Genomic DNA, 16,540 nt, shown 5'->3' with positions numbered 1-16,540 from the left:
AGCCTTCCGTCAGGAGGAGGGAAAAATTGCATGATTCTAAAAGAGAGGGATGTTGCTTTACGTAACTAACTAGAGGAAGAAAATAAGAGGAAGGAAAGAAAAAAGCAAGCGATATAGCAGAAGGAGGATCAAGAAGCGCTGAAACGACGAAGAACGAAAGGAAACGAAACACGTCCAAAACCCTAACAATCTCTATCTCTACCTAAACGCTCCTCCCATGGCCGCCCGAGGTCCAGTAGGAGGGGCTCGGAAACCTCCTCCAGGTCCAGTAGGAACTCCGTGACGAGGAGCAGCAGGGGGGATCGGGGGTCGGTAGACTCCAGTTCCTCCAGCAGCCATCCCAGTGGGCGCAACGTCGACGGGCGTGGCAGGTCGAGTGTTGGGAGCAGTGGGAGCTCGAGAGACTCCAGCTCCACGTTCGTCCGAGTATCTGAGAGAGAGAGAAAGTGAAGAGAAGGAAGAAGGAAGAGGGAAGTGAGTTCGAGGAAGGGAGAAAGGAGACGACGAGGAGAGGAAAAACAACGCGACTCACCGATCCAAAACCGAAACGACATCAGCGGTCAAGTTATCCAACTCGATGATCTCCACCCGACTCAACGACCTGTCCTCGTTCGTATCCTCCGCCTCGAGTCCATCCTCGTTCTCGGTCTGATCCTCCTCGGAATCGTCGATCCTCTTGCTCGCCGCCGAAGGTCCAGTGGGGATCTGTCTCTGACCCGACCTCGCTCCTCGAGCAGCCTCGAGACTCTTCCCGACTCCTTCAAAGATCCTGAGCATGCACGACTCGAGCAGCGTCTTGAGTCTCTGCAGGTCGTCGAGAGCGTCGAGGTTCCCGTGGATGGGGAGCCAGTCGTCGCACTGAAGTCCGTTTCCGGTGACTTCGACGTCGTACGCTCCGAACAAGAGGTAGGTCATCGGATCCAGACGAGTGGTCGTTCGAAGCTGAACGGGTTGGTCCTTGGCGAATCCGACCTTCTCGGCGAACGCGTAGAGAGCCTTCTCAGCGATGATGGCAGACGATTCGGATTGAAGGTTCTCTCGTCGCTTGTTGTTGACCGAAGACTGGTGGATTTGGCACTTCTGTGAGAGCAGAGAGAGTAGAGAAAAGAGGGTGAAGAAGGTCAGTGAACCGAGAGAAGAGCTGAAGTGGAAAGAAGGAAAGGAAAGGAAGGGAGGGGAGGAGACGAAGACGCGTCTCGAAAGACAGTCGAACGAAAGAGAGATTGGAAACGAACCTTGTCCATGTTCGTCCTGTAGCTCTTCTCGTCGACTCGAATGGCGAAGTTGGGAGCGGCAGAAGTAGCGATGAGGGCGGCGAGCAAGGGCAGACTGTCCGAGTTGGAGTTGAGGGAAGGGGGCATGCTGTTGAGGAACCTCGATCCCGGTCCTCGTCCGATCTGAATTCCTCCAGCCGAGATGGCGATGACTCCGGCGTCGACGAGAGCGGTGTAGATCTGCTCCTTGACCTTGTGGATGGACATGAACGTCGAACCGTGGATGAAGTTGAAGCTGATGAAGTCCCTCGCTTCCCTGTGTCGACCCGACTGCTGAAGGGTGTACCAAGTGTTGTAGGCTGAGACGACGGCGAGAGGATCCGATCGGAATCCAGGAGGAGACCAACTGTCCTTGACCTCGTTCGCTCGTTCCAGCTGGGCCATGGGAGCGAGGAAGGGATCCCTGTCGGCGAGGATGGCGGCGAGCGTGAGAGCCGAGTCGAGGCATCGGTAGAAGGCTCCGTAGAGGACGAGTTTTCCGAGAGAGGCTTCGACGGGGAGTTGGAGAAGCACTCGTCCGAGGGAGGTGAGCTTCTTCTTGTCGTTGAGAGCTCCGATCTGTCGAAGGGCGAGAACGGCGTTGTTGACGGACGTCGAGGCAGGAGGTTCGATCGTAGCGGCGAGGACTTCCTCGACTTCCATGTTTCCGAAGTTGAGAGCCTGAGAGAGGGTGAAAAGGAAGGGAAGAAGGTGTGTTAGAAATACGCGTCCCTCTTCGCGGTCAACGAGAGGCAGAAAAGGAAAGACTCACCTTGATGTGCATCACGACGTTACTCAAGTCGGATCTCTTCATCTCGACCATCGAATACTGATCCATAGCTCCGAGCCTCGACTTCGAAAGGATTCCGTAGTACTCTCCGTTTCGGTGTCGACCTGCTCGTCCTGCTCGTTGGTTGAGGTTCGACGTTCCGACCCAAGCTGAGACGAGGGAGGAGAGATGCCTCGCCGAATCGTACCTCTTCTCCTTGACTCGACCGGTGTCGACGACGTAGACGACGTCGGGGATGGTGACGGACGTCTCGGCGATGTTGGTAGCGAGGATGATTCGTCGTTGACCGTGAGGAGCTGGCTCGAAGACCTGTTGCTGTTCGGCGACGGGGATGGTCGAGTGGAGGACGTGAATCGAGGTAGCTTCCGTTCCGAAGTTGAATCCAAGAGGAGCTCGATCGGTGAGGTGGGCGTGGACCTTTCGGATGGCTTCGATTCCGTCGAGGAAGACGAGCTGAGAGAAAGGAGAGAAGGAAAGGAGAACGAGAGGAGTCAGCGGATCGGTTTCGACGCGTCTCTCGAGAGCAGGAACTTTAGCAGATGAGGAAGAGGGGGAGGATTGTGAAATCTACTCACGATGTGACCTGACTCGGAGATCTGGCAGATGTGCGAGATGGTGAGAGCGACGAGAGCGAAGGGAGTCTTGAGCTCGGTCGTGTCGGAAGGGTTGAACATTCGAATCTCCTTCTCGAGGTACTTTTGAGTGTCCTTGTCCTGGAAGACCCATCCTCCTTGGTTGACGGGGAGCTGCTGGAGACGAGGGACGATGTCGTCGAGGTATCGCTTCTCAACGGGGAAGGATCGTCCCGGAACCTCTGCGACGGCAGCCCTGCGACCTCGGTCGTCGACGAAGTAGGTCTGGAAGAGCGTAGGATCGATGGTAGCCGACATGAGGACGATCCTGACGGGGAGTTGACGTTTCCTTCGATCCGCTACGAGACGCTTGAGGACGACAAGGAGAAGATCGGTGTCGATGTCTCGCTCGTGAACCTCGTCGACGACGATGTGGGTAAGGCCATCGAGCCAGGTCATCGCCTGGGTGTCTCCCGAGAGAGCGGACTGCATCCTCTTGAGGAAGATTCCGGTCGTGCAGAAGGTGATGGATCCGTGAGGGACGGGAGGCTTGGAGTCGAATCGAACTTGGTAACCGACGTTGTCTCCGATTTTCTGACCTCGTTCGGCGGCGACTCGTTGGGCGACCGACATGGCAGCGATCCTCCTGGGTTGGGTACAGAAGATGTTGCACTTGGCTCCGTCTCCTCGTCGAATGTAGTCGTCGAAGATGATCTGAGGGATCTGCGTCGTCTTTCCGGACCCGGTCGCGGCCATACAGACGGTGACCTCGTTCGACTCGATCTTTGCGAGGAGTTCCGACGACTTGGTAGCGACGGGGAGGGATCGACGTTGATCACGAAGAGAAGCCCATCGGTTGTCGGCTTCGTACGACTCGAGCTGATCCATCAACTGCTTCGACTTGCGGTCGAGAGCGACCTGCGAGAGGACCTGTCCGGTGGATTCGACGACGGGAGCGGGAGCGGAGGTGATGGCTGCCTTTGCACTCCTCGACCAGATCTCGGATCCTCGGATGTTCTTGCAGAGATCCCTGACCTCGTCCTCGAGATCCTCGCTCATCGTGAGCACGACGTGAGGGACTCCCGCCTGAGCGCTGGTGAGGATAGCCGGCTTGAGCCTGGAGAAGGTAGCCCAGAGAGGAGGATCCGAGGCTTCGAGGTACTGGGTGACGTCGAGGTAGCACCTCATCTGAGCGGTCTTCTTCGAGGGAGCTGCTCCCATTCCGATCTTCCTCCCTCCGACGGTCATGACGGCCTCCCACTTTTGGTTTCCGACGGGAGTGTAGACGACGTCGGGCTTGCCGAAGTTGAACCGTTGGCAGTAGTAGTCCATGAACTGACGAGCTCTGTCGAACTCGATAACCTCGTGGTTCGAGAGGGTGACGTGCTCTCCGAGAGGCTTCGACTTTCCTCCTCCCTTGCCCTTTCCTCCTCCGTTGGAAGCTCCTCCTCCTCCTCCTCCTCCGGACCGTCCTCCGTTGGGAGCCATCTGTAAACAGAGAAGCGATGATCATCGTCAGCTTATCCGTTCGGAATCGAGGTGGAAAGCGAAGAAGGGAAGCATCGAACTTACGAGGTTTCGAGAACTGAGCTGGAGAGTCGCACTGAGAGCAGCGAGCTTCTCAGCATCCTTCTTCGTAGCGGCGTCTCCGATTCCGACGATTCCGGCTTGCTCGTTGGCGACGATGGTAGCTCTGAAGGAATGGTGACGGAAAAAAAAACAAGGTCAGTTCTCGAAAAGACGAGCTTTCGTTGGGACGAGAAAGGGACTCACCGAATGACCCTCTGTCCGGCGACGATTCCTTCAGAGTACTTGAACTGCTTGCTTCCAGCTTCGAGACTTCCTCCGAAGTAGTTGGCGAGAGGAGCCTTGGGGTTGTCCATCCACTGAGGGTTGACGCGAATCGGCCACTGGCTGACGATCTCCTGATGACTCTGGACGTTTCCTTCGAGCTTGGGAAGAGGCTTCGCTGACCTGGCTGATGACTGGGAAGGAAGAGGTCTCTTGTTCCTGTTGGCTCCTGATGATCCGTGTCGGGGAGGCATGTTGTTTTCGTTGGTGTTGTTGTAGTTGTTTTGAGGGGTGGGCTCGTATCGAGTGGGAGCGGAGGAGAAGGTGGTGGATTGAGTGGTAGAGAAGGCTCGGGGACCGGAAGGGATGGAGGTAGTGGTGGTAGGAGCGGAGGTGTTGATGGAGGAGAAGGTGGAGGAGAACTTGTGGTTTCCGAGGTAGACGGGCGAGGGAGATCGACGGAGGGTGTCGAGGTGGGAGGAAGGAGCGGTGGTGACTCTCTTTCGAGGAGGAGATGGGGATCGGCTTAGAGAAGGGGATGGGGAGCTGTAGAGGACGAGAAGCAAGTATAAGAACAGAGAAGGGAAGATCAGAGACCAGCGATGGACGAGAGGAGAGAGAAGAAGGAAGGAACGAGCTCGACGAGCTCGCAAAAAAGGAGACGTCCAACTCACACTTTTCGCTTTCTGCTAGAGTACTCTTCGGCGTATCGGTGTTCTTGATCTCTGTCTCTGGTGGATCGTCTGCTGTCTCGTTCGCTGGCGTAGTAGGGTTCCGGGGAGTAGCTGTCTCGTCGACTGGACTGGTGGTGGTAGGAGGAGGAGGTGATGGGTTCTCTGCGTCGAGGAGGAGGGCTTCTGCTTCTTGATCGTTCTCTGGCGTGTCTTCTCCTAGGGTTGGGCTCGTCTCGGTCTGGTCTGTAGGAGTCGGTTCGAGGTTGCTGGGAGGACTGAGGAGGAGGAGAGTCGGTCGGGGATCGAGGAGCGAGGTAGGTGTCGAGGGCTGGTTTGGCGGTGAGGAGAGCTGTGGCTGCTGATTGGACTGTGGGACGGAAGTCGAAGTCGAGTCTCGCGATGGGATTGGCGGCCGGGGGAGGTCTGGGAGGAAGGAAAGCGGGTCTAGGGGGGAGTGATTTGGCTGTGAGAAGGTGAGGGAGGGAAAGGGAGGCGACGTGGCGGAGAGAGAGAAGGAGAGGGAAGGAGAAGGAGGAGGTGGTGGTCGTTCGAGGAAGAGAGAGAGAGCGAAGAGGATCGAAAAGAAAAGAAGAAAGAAGGAAGGGTACAGGCGTCAGGATTGATCTCTCGATTCTCAAAAGAGGTCTAGGGGAGTGAGGGATGGGAGAAGGAAGAAAGAGAAGGAAGGGAAGGAGGGAGAGGGAGGTTGGAACGGACCTGAAGTGTCTAATCTGTTCGCCTTGTTGTCCTCCGCTGGCATGAAAGAAGGAGTTGGGCTCGAAGATTTGGTGTTGTTGTATCCTTCAGAGGTTCGAAAGATGCCTGAACCAACAGCAACGGCTGAGCGAGGAGTAGTAGAAGTTGAAAAGAAGGAGGAGGGAAGAAGAGTGGGGGTGGACCGAGTGATGGATGCTCGTGGAAAGGAAAGAAGACGACTAAGCATCAACTAATGGGGGGAGTGGATATCGAGTCCGACCGGGAGAGGGCAAGACCGTAGGGAAAGCGAGCGAGGGGGGGAAGAGGGAGGGGAGACCGAGGTCGCCTTCGGAAGGAGGAAAGGAGAGAAGGGCAAGAGCAGTTGGTGGTGGACGAATAAGAGTCAGTAGAGTTTCGATTCTTCTTCTATAGAATTTGTGGTCCATCTGAGCATGTGGGTGTGTGTTTTGCTAACCTTGTGGTGGTGCGGAAGGGAGGGAAGGGGAGGATGGAGAAGCTCGCCGTTGGAGGTCAACTCGCAAACCTCACTTTTCACAGTTTGGCAGTCGCGAGGGCTCTCTGCCTTCGTGTTTCGTTCCTACCTTTCCTGGAGCGTTTTGAAAAGTATACGACGGGGTAGGGGGTTGCCACCAGCCCAACCAGAGAGCGAGAAAAAAATGTGCGATCTTTTCCAGGCGGTTCTAGAAGGGGAGCGGAAGACGACGTCGCGATGGGAGACGATCCTCGATGCTCTCTCCCTGGGCAGCCTGGGCCTCTGAACCAGGAACAAAAGGCTCTAAAAGATATATCAAGAAGGATTCAAAATATCTAGCGGGGGGGGCGCAGGAGAACGGAGCAGAGGTCGAGATCGCGTCGCACTGACGACCCGAGAACGCGTTTCATCCGACTCTAAAGGGTCGCCGAAGCTGATACTGTCGAGAACTTTCTTTGAGCTACGAGAGGCGTTCCAAGGCGGCAGAGAGAGTAGAGTTCAGAGAAACGGAGAAGGAGAGAGTCGTCCGTCGCGTCGTCGTTCAAAACAAGTAGCAGAGATACAAAGAAGGAACGAAGCCCCCACACCTATCGCACTTAAAAATTCACCGTTGACTCTTCATTCACCATCACCAATTCTTCCCGAGGACCTCGAGGGAGAAAAGGGAGAGGAAGGCGAGATTGGCTCTGAGAAAGGTGAAGAGGAACGGGTCAGTTCTGACGCTCTTTGACGAGACGAAGAAAGAACGAGGTCAGACGAAACTCACGAGAACAGTCCCAGTTCCAACATCTCTCTTGACTGATCTGGACGTAGCAGACATGCGGAGGAGCGAAGGTGTTCTTCGGGATGGAGAGCGATGACTTCGACGAGCTAGAACAGAGCAGGATCGAGGATCAGTCGAGGGTCGTAGCGTAGAGGGAGATCGAACGAGAAGAGATATTAACTAGATCGTACTCGACTTCTGAATAGAAGCCTGCTGTCTGTAATCGAGGAAGAGTAAAGAAAGAGGCTGAACGAGACGCGACAAAGAAACAGTTCGAGCTTGACTGACGATCAGAGCTGCGAAACGAGGGGTTTGGGTCGGCGAGAGTTTAGAGGGATCGTGGATAATACTGATGCGTACCGACGATCAGCTCGGCAAACACAAGGAGTAGATCAAGCACCTGGAATCGGACGGAGGAGAGGCGAGAGTCAGCGGTTCGTCCCGTCGTTCTTCCCTCCCTCTTGACTCCAAAGTCATCAAGAGACTGAGCGAGGACTTACCACCAGAATAATGATTGCCATGTGAAACTTCTCGAGCGTCAAGAACCACCTCAACCACCTCCTTCCCCCTCCTTCCTCTCCTGATCTTGTTCCAAACTCCCGTCGTCTCTTTCTTCTCCTCTTCCTCCACTCCGGCATTCTTCCCCTCATCCCTGCGTCCTCCTCCACCCTCAACACCTTTCGACTTCCTCTCTCTCGACTCAACCTCACTCCCTCTCCTCCTCATCTCCACACTCCTTCCGGACGCGGACGCACGACTCTCAACCGACAAGCTCGTCTCGCTCTGCATCGTAAGTCCCAGATCCATCAGCTTAGCTTGCCCGTCGTCCAGGTTCATGAGTTTTTGGCGACTCCCATCCAAGGTTGACATCAAGGTTCCAGACCTCTTCTCCGTTCTTGGAAGCGGTGGTGGTGAGAGGAGGAGGCCAGGCGGAGCGAGGGAGAGGCCCGAACAAAGGTTGGAGTTGGAGAGGGACCTCGGGAGGGTGAAGGAGAGTAAAGAGGAGGTGCGTAAGAGGAAGTTGGGATAACGTTGGAGGTGAGAGCTGGGAAGGACATCGTTGGGAGGTTTGACGAGCAAGGAGGAAGGCAGAGGAGAGTCGACGATGGTTGAGCGAGCCCGAGATGCAGAAGATATAGGGGAGAGTGGGTAGGTAGCCTGATGAATGATGGTTGAAGGAGAAGGAGGTCGAGGAGGCGGTTGAAGAGGGAGGAGAAGAGGGGAGGCTTGCGGCGCGTCGAGGTGGTTGCGATGCGAATGAGCGAGCGAGGGAGGGTGCTAGGCTCTTAAAGAAAGACACCGAAACAAGGGACCGAATAAGGAATGTTAGCGGAGTCGTCGAGAAGAGTGGGTCTTCCTTCGTCTGAGGGGAAGGGAGAAGACGAGCTCACCAGGTCGAAAACGATGAGAGAAGAGGTCGGTACGCGAGTCCTCCGTTGCGGTTGCGATTCAGTCGAAGATCAAAAACCGAAGCTAGCATCAGCTCTCCTTCTATATAGGACCCTAAAAGTTCAAAAAGTCAGCAAGGCGTCTTCAGAGGCAGTCCGAGTCGAAGACGAAAGGTTCAGGTCGAGATTTCGCCTTTTCGTCCCCGACGTTCAGCCCCCATCCAGCTGTGCAGCCTCAAGCATCGAGATGGAATATGAGGAAGGATCCACTCGTCCTCGTTCACCATCGAGGTTCCGCCCCAGAGGCATAGCTCAAGGATCTGAAGGGCAAACAGGGGACGAGATTGAAGGGAAGGAAGGAACGTCGAGCTCACCTTTCCTTTCGGTTCTCCTTCCGACCTCCGCTGCTTCTCCCCTCAGAAGATCTACGGTACCGCTGCCTCCCAGACATGGAGAGTCTCTTCGTCCTCTTCGGATCAGCCGTTTACTGCATCTCGGATTAGAAAGGATTGAAGGACGACGTTGGTGGGCGAAAGACGAAGGACTCGTCGATTTTGGAGTCAAGGTGAGAGTCTCCCTTTCTTCGCAGCTTTTTCTGACCTCGCTTGACTTTCTCCCAGAAGATGAGAGATGGAAAAGCTTTTCTTCTTGGTTTGCGACTGATCTGACTGGCTAATTTCCAGACCTCGGTCCAAAGGGGTTCGGTCGAGGAGGATCCTCGCGGCCTCCTGAGCCCTCTCTCGCTTCTTTCCTTTTAAGGAGCCCTCTGTTCTCTCCCCCAACACCCAACTCACCTTCAAGTAAGTCTTCCGCCTCATCTCTCGTCTGATAGAGCACCTCTGACCTCCTTGTCCTCTTCCTTCTCCAGCATGAAGCTCCCTTGGCTCAAACCAGCTCCGATCCCAAACCATGGATCTGAACCTCCTCTCTCGAGAGACGTCAACGCCAACGTTTTGAGCATCGCCCTCTTCTCATGGTGTACCAAGCTCCTCAAGGTCGGATTCACGAGACCTCTGGAAGTCGAAGGTGAGTAGAAACAGACTCTTTCGGAGGGGTCGAGGAGGGAAGCGTTGGCGAGGGAGCAGCGTCATGCTTCCCAGTGGGCTGAAAGAAGAGGCTGCCTCGTTCTCTCCCTCTCTCTCTCTCTGGACTGGGAGAAGATCATCGCTGGGAGATTCGAGCTCAGCGAAAAGGGGAAGAGGGCTGAAGAATTGTCTTCGATTCTGGATTACGGGCAGGAGGAGGGAGAAGTGTGGGTCTCGTGAAGAGACCCATGTGAGCTCGGTCGTTTTCTTTCGCTGAACGCCGCTTTCGATTTCTCGACCAAGGTCTATGGCACTCTTGCAGCTCGCTTACCAAACTGTTCTTCTCTTCCTTCCTCTCTCTTCCAGACCTCTACCGACTTGACGAACCTCGTCTCTCAACCCACACCGGAGCTCTCCTCGAACGAAACTTCTTCTCACGCGTCCCTCCCTCTCGTCGACCTCGCTTCCTCCAACCCGCCTCCTACCTCGCCGAACAGGAACAGAAAAGAGGGAAGGGGAAACACAGAGACAACGACTCTCCCGATCAGGAGGAACTCAACGAGAAGGAGGGGAAGGAGAGCTTACCTTCACCGGTTACGGCATCCTCCTCGACCTCGAAGGAGGAGGACAGACAGCTCACGAAGAAGTACCCTGGGAACGCTGAGGGAGGGAAGGTGCTAGGAGACGATGGAGTGGTCTACGATCAGAGTCTCGTCCGAGCTATGTCGCAGACTTTTTTCTGGTGAGCTCGTCTCTCGATCTCGTCCCTTCACCTCGGTCGACGACAACGCACTCCACGTCCTGACGCGTCCTTCTTCCCCCTTCCGTTCCTTCTCAGGCCCTTCTGGACCTCAGCCATCTTCCTCATCTTCAGTTCGGTCCTTCAGGTCACCACTCCTCTCCTCATCAAGAAGCTCCTCGCCTACATCACAACGTCTTACACATACTCGAAAGCGTCCGTCGACGCTCGAGCGTCGCTGCCCGTCCCTCAGAGCGCTGGCTACGGAATCGGATTGGCCTTTGCCTTGTTCGTGATGCAGGAGGCTGCTAGTCTGTTTCGTGAGTCCTCGTACGAATAGAAGAGGGATCGACGAAGCATCGTTTTAAGATGCTGACTTCGAGGCTGCCGTTTTCTTCCCTTTCCTCGAACAGAGAACCAGTACATGATGCGAGGAATGGTGCGCTTCTCTTGTTATATCCGAGAGAAGACCTTCGCTGATCATGTCTCGTTCGCTCGAATATCCAGTCGACCGGATTCCTCAGTTCGTTTCTCTTTCTCCTCTGCTTCCCGCTCTCCCTTTCTAACGCGCCTCTCTCTTTCTTCCTACAGTGCGAAGCTCCCTCATCGCCAACATCTCTAGGAAGTCCCTCCGTCTCTCGGGAGCCGCAAGAGTCAAGCATCCGAATGGGCAGCTCACGACACTCGTATCATCGGACGCTTCTTTCCTGGACTGGGCCTCGTTCCTCGTCCACGTCGTCTGGGTTCAACCCATACAGATCCTCATAGGAATCGCCCTTCTCATCGTCAACATGGGCTGGCCAGCTTTGATCGGAGTCGCCGTCCTCGTCCTCAACACGCCGATCCAGACCATCTTCGTCAGAACCATGTTCACTACGAGACAGGGCCAGCTCAAGATCGTCGACCAACGAGTTCGTCTGCTTCAGGAGGGTGAGTTCATGCTCCTTCTGTGCATCGGTTTCCTTCTCGGACTTACTGACGCTCCTGTTGGTTCCTCTCGGCTCTCAGTTCTGAACGGAATCCGAGGCGAGTCGTTCGACGAAAGGAGACGCGCCGTCGAGCTTCGAACTCACCATCTCCCCCCCCCGCCCCCCCCCCTTCCTCTTTCTTAATGTAACAGTCGTTAAGCTCTACTCCTACGAATCCTTCTTCGGAACTCGAATCGCTGGACTTCGAGAGCAGGAACTCGCCAAACTTCGGACCATCGCCCTCACTCGAGCAGGAATGACTGCTACCATGTCGTTCGTCCCTGTTCTTGCTGCTAGTAAGTACCTCTTCTCGATCCGATGGCTCCGCAAACTCATTTCCGAGTCGCTGACTTCTCTTCGTTCGCTCAGTCCTCTCCTTCGTGACGTACTCGCTTGCCGGAAACAACCTCGACGCCGCCATCATCTTCTCCTCTCTCTCCCTGTTCAACGTGATCCGACAACCACTAGTCATGCTCCCCATGGCCTGGAGTGTCTGCAGTGACGCCTACGTCGGAATCAAACGGATAACCACCGCTCTGCTCGCCGAAGAGCTTCCCGACGACCTTCAGATCGACCCCACTCTCTCTTCCGCCATCCGAGCTCACGGCACTTTCGTCTGGGAATCGTCTGGACCCGTTTCCGGTCTCATGGGAGGGGGACAAGGTCGAGGAGGACGAGACTACGAAGGCATCAAGAAGAAGAAGGAGGAAGCGAAGAAGGCGAAGAGTGAGGCCAAGTCGAGGAAGAAGAAAGGGTTGGAACCTGAGGTTAAGGAGGAGGAGATCAAGAAGGACAAGCCTCCTTTCTCGTTGGAGGGGATCGATATCGAGATCGCTCGAGGGTCGTTGACGTGCGTCGTCGGAACTGTGGGGAGCGGGAAGGTGAGTTTTCTTCATTCGACACTCTTCTTTTGACGGTCGATGGATGCTGATCTCGATCCGTGTGCCTTTATATACAGTCTTCTCTCCTCCAAGCTCTCATCGGCGAGATGAAGAAGATCAAAGGAGATGTGAGTCGATCTCCTCTTCCGTCTCTTTGCTCGAACTGACTCGTTCTGCGCCCTCTTCCCCCGTCCCAGGTCGTCTTCGGAGGATCTACGTCTTACGTCTCTCAAGCTCCGTGGGTCATGAACTCGTCGTTTCGAGACAACATCCTGTTCTCGAAGGAGGACGACAACAACCGTTTCGAGGAAATCATCGACGCGTGTTGTCTCGAACAGGACGTCGCCATGCTTCCCTACGGACTCCAGACGGAGCTTGGTGAGAACGGAATCACACTCTCTGGTGAGTCAGGACCTCTGGAATGAGGTTTCAACGAGAGAGTAGCTCGAGCTGATTGCTTTCCTCTTTCCGCCTCTCTTTCTTGCGTTTACCCGTTCGCAGGCGGTCAAAAAGCTCGTGTTTGTCTTGCTCGGGCTGTATACTTCGACGCCGACGTGATCTTGCTCGATGATCCTGTGAGTTCAACATCGTCGGACTACCGAAATACGAACGAGGAGAGCTGACCTTTCGCGTCTCTCTTCCTCCCAGCTCTCCGCCGTCGATGTGAGTTTGCTTTCGCCTTTTCCACCTCGATAAGATCGTCAACACAAAGGCTGACCTCCTCTTGGAACTTCAGGCTCACGTCTCCAAGCATATCGTCGACAAGTGCATCCTTTCTGGACCTCTCGCTTCGAAAACTCGAGTTCTCGTCACGCATCACCTCGATGTGCTTCCGTCCGCCGATTGGATCATCCACATGGAGGCAGGGAAGATCGTTGAACAAGGAACCTATGCCGTGAGTTTTTTTTTCTTCTTCCGTTCCCGTCTTTTCTTCAGAGCTGAGTGCGTCGTTTACTTTTCGTCATCAGGATCTGATGAGAGACGGCGAAGGATTCTCCAAGCTCATCGAGGAGTTCGGTACCACCAACATCAAGGAGGAGGAGGAGGAAGAGGAGTCCGAAGAAGTCTCTCCTGAGCTCGTCAAGGAGAAGAAGAAGAGGTCCGAGACTCAAGTCGCTGCTAAGCTCATGCAGGAGGAGGAGCGGGAGACTGGCTCGATCTCTTGGTCGGTCTGTGAGTGGCATCTCTCTTTCCTTCCCTCCCCAACGTCTCGAATCCTCCACTGACTACGCCGTCGTCCGAAACCTACATCAGATGGTCATTACGCCAGGTCAATGGGGTCGATCGCTTGGGCGTGAGTCCGTCTTTCCTTCGACGCGACTTCTGTTGATTCTGACTCTCTGTTCGATCGTTTCCGCAGACCGATCCTTTTCTCCATCTACGCTTTGGCTCAAATCGCTACCGTCGGAAACAACATCTTCCTTGGGTTTTGGAGTGCTCAGACGATCTCGTCCTTCGGAAACAGCGAAGGGAAATGTGAGATCGAGCTCTTCGTCTTCATGTGGTCGATTTCGATTGCGTCTGACGCTGATTCCATCTCTCTTTCTCACTCTTGATAGACATGGCTGTCTACGCTGGCTTTGGAATAGCTGCTGGGATCTTCACCTTCCTCGGAACTTTCCTCTTGTACCTCAGAGGTTCGTCTTCACGTCACTTTTCGTTCACTCCCGTCACTGACTCGCTCTTTCTTCCTGCGCTCAGGTATCGCTGCCTCTTACGTTCTTTTTAATGAAGCTCTCGGAGGAGTGATGAGATCGAAGGTCTCCTGTGAGTCGCAACGTTTTCCACGGCGTTGAAGGGAACGCCGACTCAAACTTGCTCCTTCGTCGCCTTCCCCACCCCCTCCTTTGTTCAGGGTTCGACACTACCCCCATTGGAAGGATCATATCTCGGCTGAGCAAAGACGTTACTACGTTGGACAACCAGGTAAGTCTTTCGTTCCAAGGAAAAGCAGCAGTCGGCCTTCGTTTCGCCTTGTTTCTGACTTCGTCTCTTCGCCTTACTTCCAGCTTCCGATGCAGTGGAATCAGCTTATCACCATGGTGTTCTCGGTTCTTGGAACCATCGGTCTCGTCATCTACACCTTCCCTCTTCTAGGAGTCATCTTCGTACCCGTTAGTCTCATGTTTTTCCTCGACTCTCGTTTCTCGACGCGACGACGGAGCTGACTTCCTCGCCGTCTCCTTCTCCAGATGTTCATGCTCTACTACGCCTTCGCTAGCTTCTATCGAGCTTCGTCTCGCGAGGTACGCCCTTGCTGCCTCCCTGAATTCGACGCGTTTTCGTCGGCTCACTTCTTCTTTCCCGTCTTTCTCAGATCAAACGACTGGATTCCATCCTTCGATCTGGGATCTACACCAACTATGGAGTGAGTAACTCGCCTTCCAAGATGGACAGAAAGTAGAGAGGTAGGGAGCTTCGACTGACGCTTGCTGTTCTTCAGGAAATGCTTGCGGGTTTGAGTTCCATTCGAGCTTACCGCCAGCAACCTCACTTCATCGAGCGAACGGAGCAGGCTATCGACGTCGAGAACCGAGCATACTTTCTCAGCATTGCTCTGCAGAGATGGCTCGGTGAGTCGTGATCCGAGGGAGAAATCAGAGAGGCGATGGAGTCGCACAGAACGTCGGCGCTTTTCTGACTTTTCTGACGCCTTCGTCATCTCTCATCTCTCTCCCGTTGTTAGGTGTTCGACTTGACTTCCTCGGGAACATTCTCGTCCTTGGAATCGCCCTCTTTGGAGTCGGGTTCAGAGACGTGGGTCCTTTCGTCTCTCTCCCTCCGACTCCCTCGACTCCTCCCAAGCTCACCTTCCTCCTCGTTCTTTCCACAGACGGTCGATCCTTCCAAGCTCGGTGTCGTTCTCACCTACTCCCTCTCGGTTACCGGTGTCTTCTCTCAGTTGGTTTCGGTATTCGCCACGGTCGAACAAGGTAAATCTGTCTCACGACGAATCTCGTCCCGCATTTCTGACTCTTCGCCCTTCTCCTCCACCAGACATGAACACCTCCGAGAGAGTCTCTCATTACTCGAAGCTTCCTGCAGAGGGAGCTGCTACGACAGAGAGAGATCCTCCTGCTTCGTGGCCCGATGGAGGAATGATTGAGTTCAGAGACGTTCGAATGGCCTATCGAGAAGGTCTGTCCTCTTCACTGCTCTTGTCCGTCCTTCGTTCGTTTCGCTGACACCCAATTCTCTCTTTTGACTATCAAGGTCTTCCCGAGGTCCTCAAGGGAGTCTCGTTTTCAACGCGGCCAGGGGAGAAGGTCGGGATCGTGGGAAGGTGAGTCTCGACGCGTCTTCCTCTCCGTTCAGCTCTCGACTCGGTCGACCTCTCGAGCTGACGTTTTCCCCCGTTCTTACTTCAGGACGGGTGCCGGAAAATCTTCTCTTCTCCAAGCTCTTTTCCGGATCGTCGAGCTCTCGAGTGGGTCCATCATCATCGACGGATACGACATCTCCACCGTCGGCCTCGAACCCCTCCGAAAGAAGCTCGCCGTCATCCCTCAAGAAGCCCTACTCTACGCCGGAACCGTCCGTGAGAACCTCGATCCCGTCGGAGAGAAGGACGATGCTTCCCTCAACGACTCGCTTCGGCGAGCAGGCCTCGTCGCTCCCCTCGACGCGTCGCCGGAGGTTCAAGAGCGGTTCTCGAAATTCAAGCTCGACGCTGCGGTCAGTGATAACGGCGCCAACTTCTCGGGCGGAGAACGACAACTCGTTGCTCTCTGTCGAGCCCTCGTCAAAAACTCTAGGGTCATCGTTCTCGTTCGTCTCCGTCGCTTCCTCCCCTCCTCCCGTACTCGTCGCGTCGCTGTTGCTGACCTGATCTCTCTCCCTCTTATCTACGTGACAGGACGAGGCTACTAGCTCCGTCGACCCGGAAACCGACTCCACTGTTCAAAAGGCTATCCAGGTCGAGTGAGTCTCCTCTGGGTCGATCTTCTCTCCCTGAGACGCCTCTGACCTCTTCTTGTCTCCTCCGTCTCAGGTTCGCTTCCCAGTCGCTCCTCTGCATCGCTCATCGTCTTGCGACCGTCTCTTTCTACGACCGAATCTTGGTGTACGTCTCTTCCTCTCGTATCTCAGCAATCACACTCGTTTCTGACGCTCTCCTCTTTTTTTTTCTCCTCCCTCCAGCATGGACCAAGGGACCGTCGCTGAGTTCGATCCTCCCCTCGTCCTCTTCGACCGACCAGGATCCATTTTCCGTGGGATGTGTGACAAGGCCAATCTCTCGAGGCACGACATCGTCAGGATCCGACGGGGAGCTGGGAAGGAAGACGAGTGATTCGAGTCGACGCGTCGTGTGGACTCTTTCCCTTTTTTGTCTTGCTACCCTCTCATCTCCTACTTAATATATCTCGGCTCTTATCTCTCAACCTCTCGCCGTTGTATTGTCAGCTTTTCATTTTTTCCAACTAGATCTCGTTGCTTAGTCTATTCTGATGCTCTTGCAAAACCTCTCTCGAAGTCTCTTTCGTCCCTCCGATCGTTTCTCCCCTTT

General features: G+C 54.9%; 3 protein-coding genes across 3 annotated transcripts; 1 reads left to right on the top strand and 2 right to left on the bottom strand.

Annotated features, from left to right (window-relative positions):
* Nucleotides 1-10: 10 nt before the first annotated feature.
* Nucleotides 11-6,401, bottom strand: BDY24DRAFT_389715 (uncharacterized protein). Its single transcript, XM_076640576.1, has 10 exons — nucleotides 6,252-6,401; nucleotides 5,798-6,122; nucleotides 5,081-5,543; nucleotides 4,389-4,952; nucleotides 4,188-4,308; nucleotides 2,619-4,103; nucleotides 2,026-2,496; nucleotides 1,236-1,934; nucleotides 533-1,080; nucleotides 11-430 (listed from the first exon to the last, which is right to left on the bottom strand). Exons 2-10 carry the CDS (start codon nucleotides 6,021-6,023, stop codon nucleotides 199-201), a joined length of 4,809 nt encoding a protein of 1,602 aa, XP_076496499.1. The 5' UTR covers nucleotides 6,024-6,122; nucleotides 6,252-6,401; the 3' UTR covers nucleotides 11-198.
* A 198-nt stretch (nucleotides 6,402-6,599) lies between these two features.
* On the bottom strand, nucleotides 6,600-7,774 carry BDY24DRAFT_65448 (uncharacterized protein). The gene is made up of 5 exons (XM_076645040.1): nucleotides 7,533-7,774; nucleotides 7,393-7,432; nucleotides 7,214-7,328; nucleotides 7,036-7,139; nucleotides 6,600-6,955 (listed from the first exon to the last, which is right to left on the bottom strand). The coding sequence occupies exons 1-5, from the start codon at nucleotides 7,680-7,682 to the stop codon at nucleotides 6,888-6,890; spliced, it is 477 nt and encodes a 158-aa protein (XP_076496498.1). The 5' UTR covers nucleotides 7,683-7,774; the 3' UTR covers nucleotides 6,600-6,887.
* Nucleotides 7,775-9,194: 1,420 nt separating this feature from the next.
* Nucleotides 9,195-16,506, top strand: BDY24DRAFT_389703 (ATP-dependent bile acid permease). The gene is made up of 33 exons (XM_076640575.1): nucleotides 9,195-9,220; nucleotides 9,289-9,446; nucleotides 9,812-10,187; nucleotides 10,284-10,504; nucleotides 10,598-10,623; nucleotides 10,692-10,707; nucleotides 10,776-11,114; nucleotides 11,193-11,210; nucleotides 11,305-11,448; nucleotides 11,522-12,033; nucleotides 12,111-12,161; nucleotides 12,231-12,435; nucleotides 12,535-12,608; nucleotides 12,682-12,696; nucleotides 12,770-12,928; nucleotides 13,002-13,206; nucleotides 13,288-13,327; nucleotides 13,394-13,509; nucleotides 13,593-13,670; nucleotides 13,735-13,800; nucleotides 13,889-13,959; nucleotides 14,043-14,147; nucleotides 14,226-14,279; nucleotides 14,351-14,401; nucleotides 14,477-14,606; nucleotides 14,720-14,790; nucleotides 14,867-14,966; nucleotides 15,031-15,171; nucleotides 15,247-15,316; nucleotides 15,402-15,801; nucleotides 15,890-15,954; nucleotides 16,025-16,096; nucleotides 16,174-16,506. The coding sequence occupies exons 2-33, from the start codon at nucleotides 9,290-9,292 to the stop codon at nucleotides 16,322-16,324; spliced, it is 4,299 nt and encodes a 1,432-aa protein (XP_076496497.1). The 5' UTR covers nucleotides 9,195-9,220; nucleotide 9,289; the 3' UTR covers nucleotides 16,325-16,506.
* The last annotated feature ends 34 nt before the right edge of the window (nucleotides 16,507-16,540 follow it).

Source organism: Mrakia frigida, assembly GCF_051309035.1.
Source record: "Mrakia frigida strain ATCC 22029 unplaced genomic scaffold BDY24scaffold_16, whole genome shotgun sequence".
NCBI classification, from domain to species: domain Eukaryota; kingdom Fungi; phylum Basidiomycota; class Tremellomycetes; order Cystofilobasidiales; family Mrakiaceae; genus Mrakia; species Mrakia frigida.
Note: the sequence above shows the minus strand (reverse complement) of the source record. Positions and strands in the feature narration are given on the sequence as shown.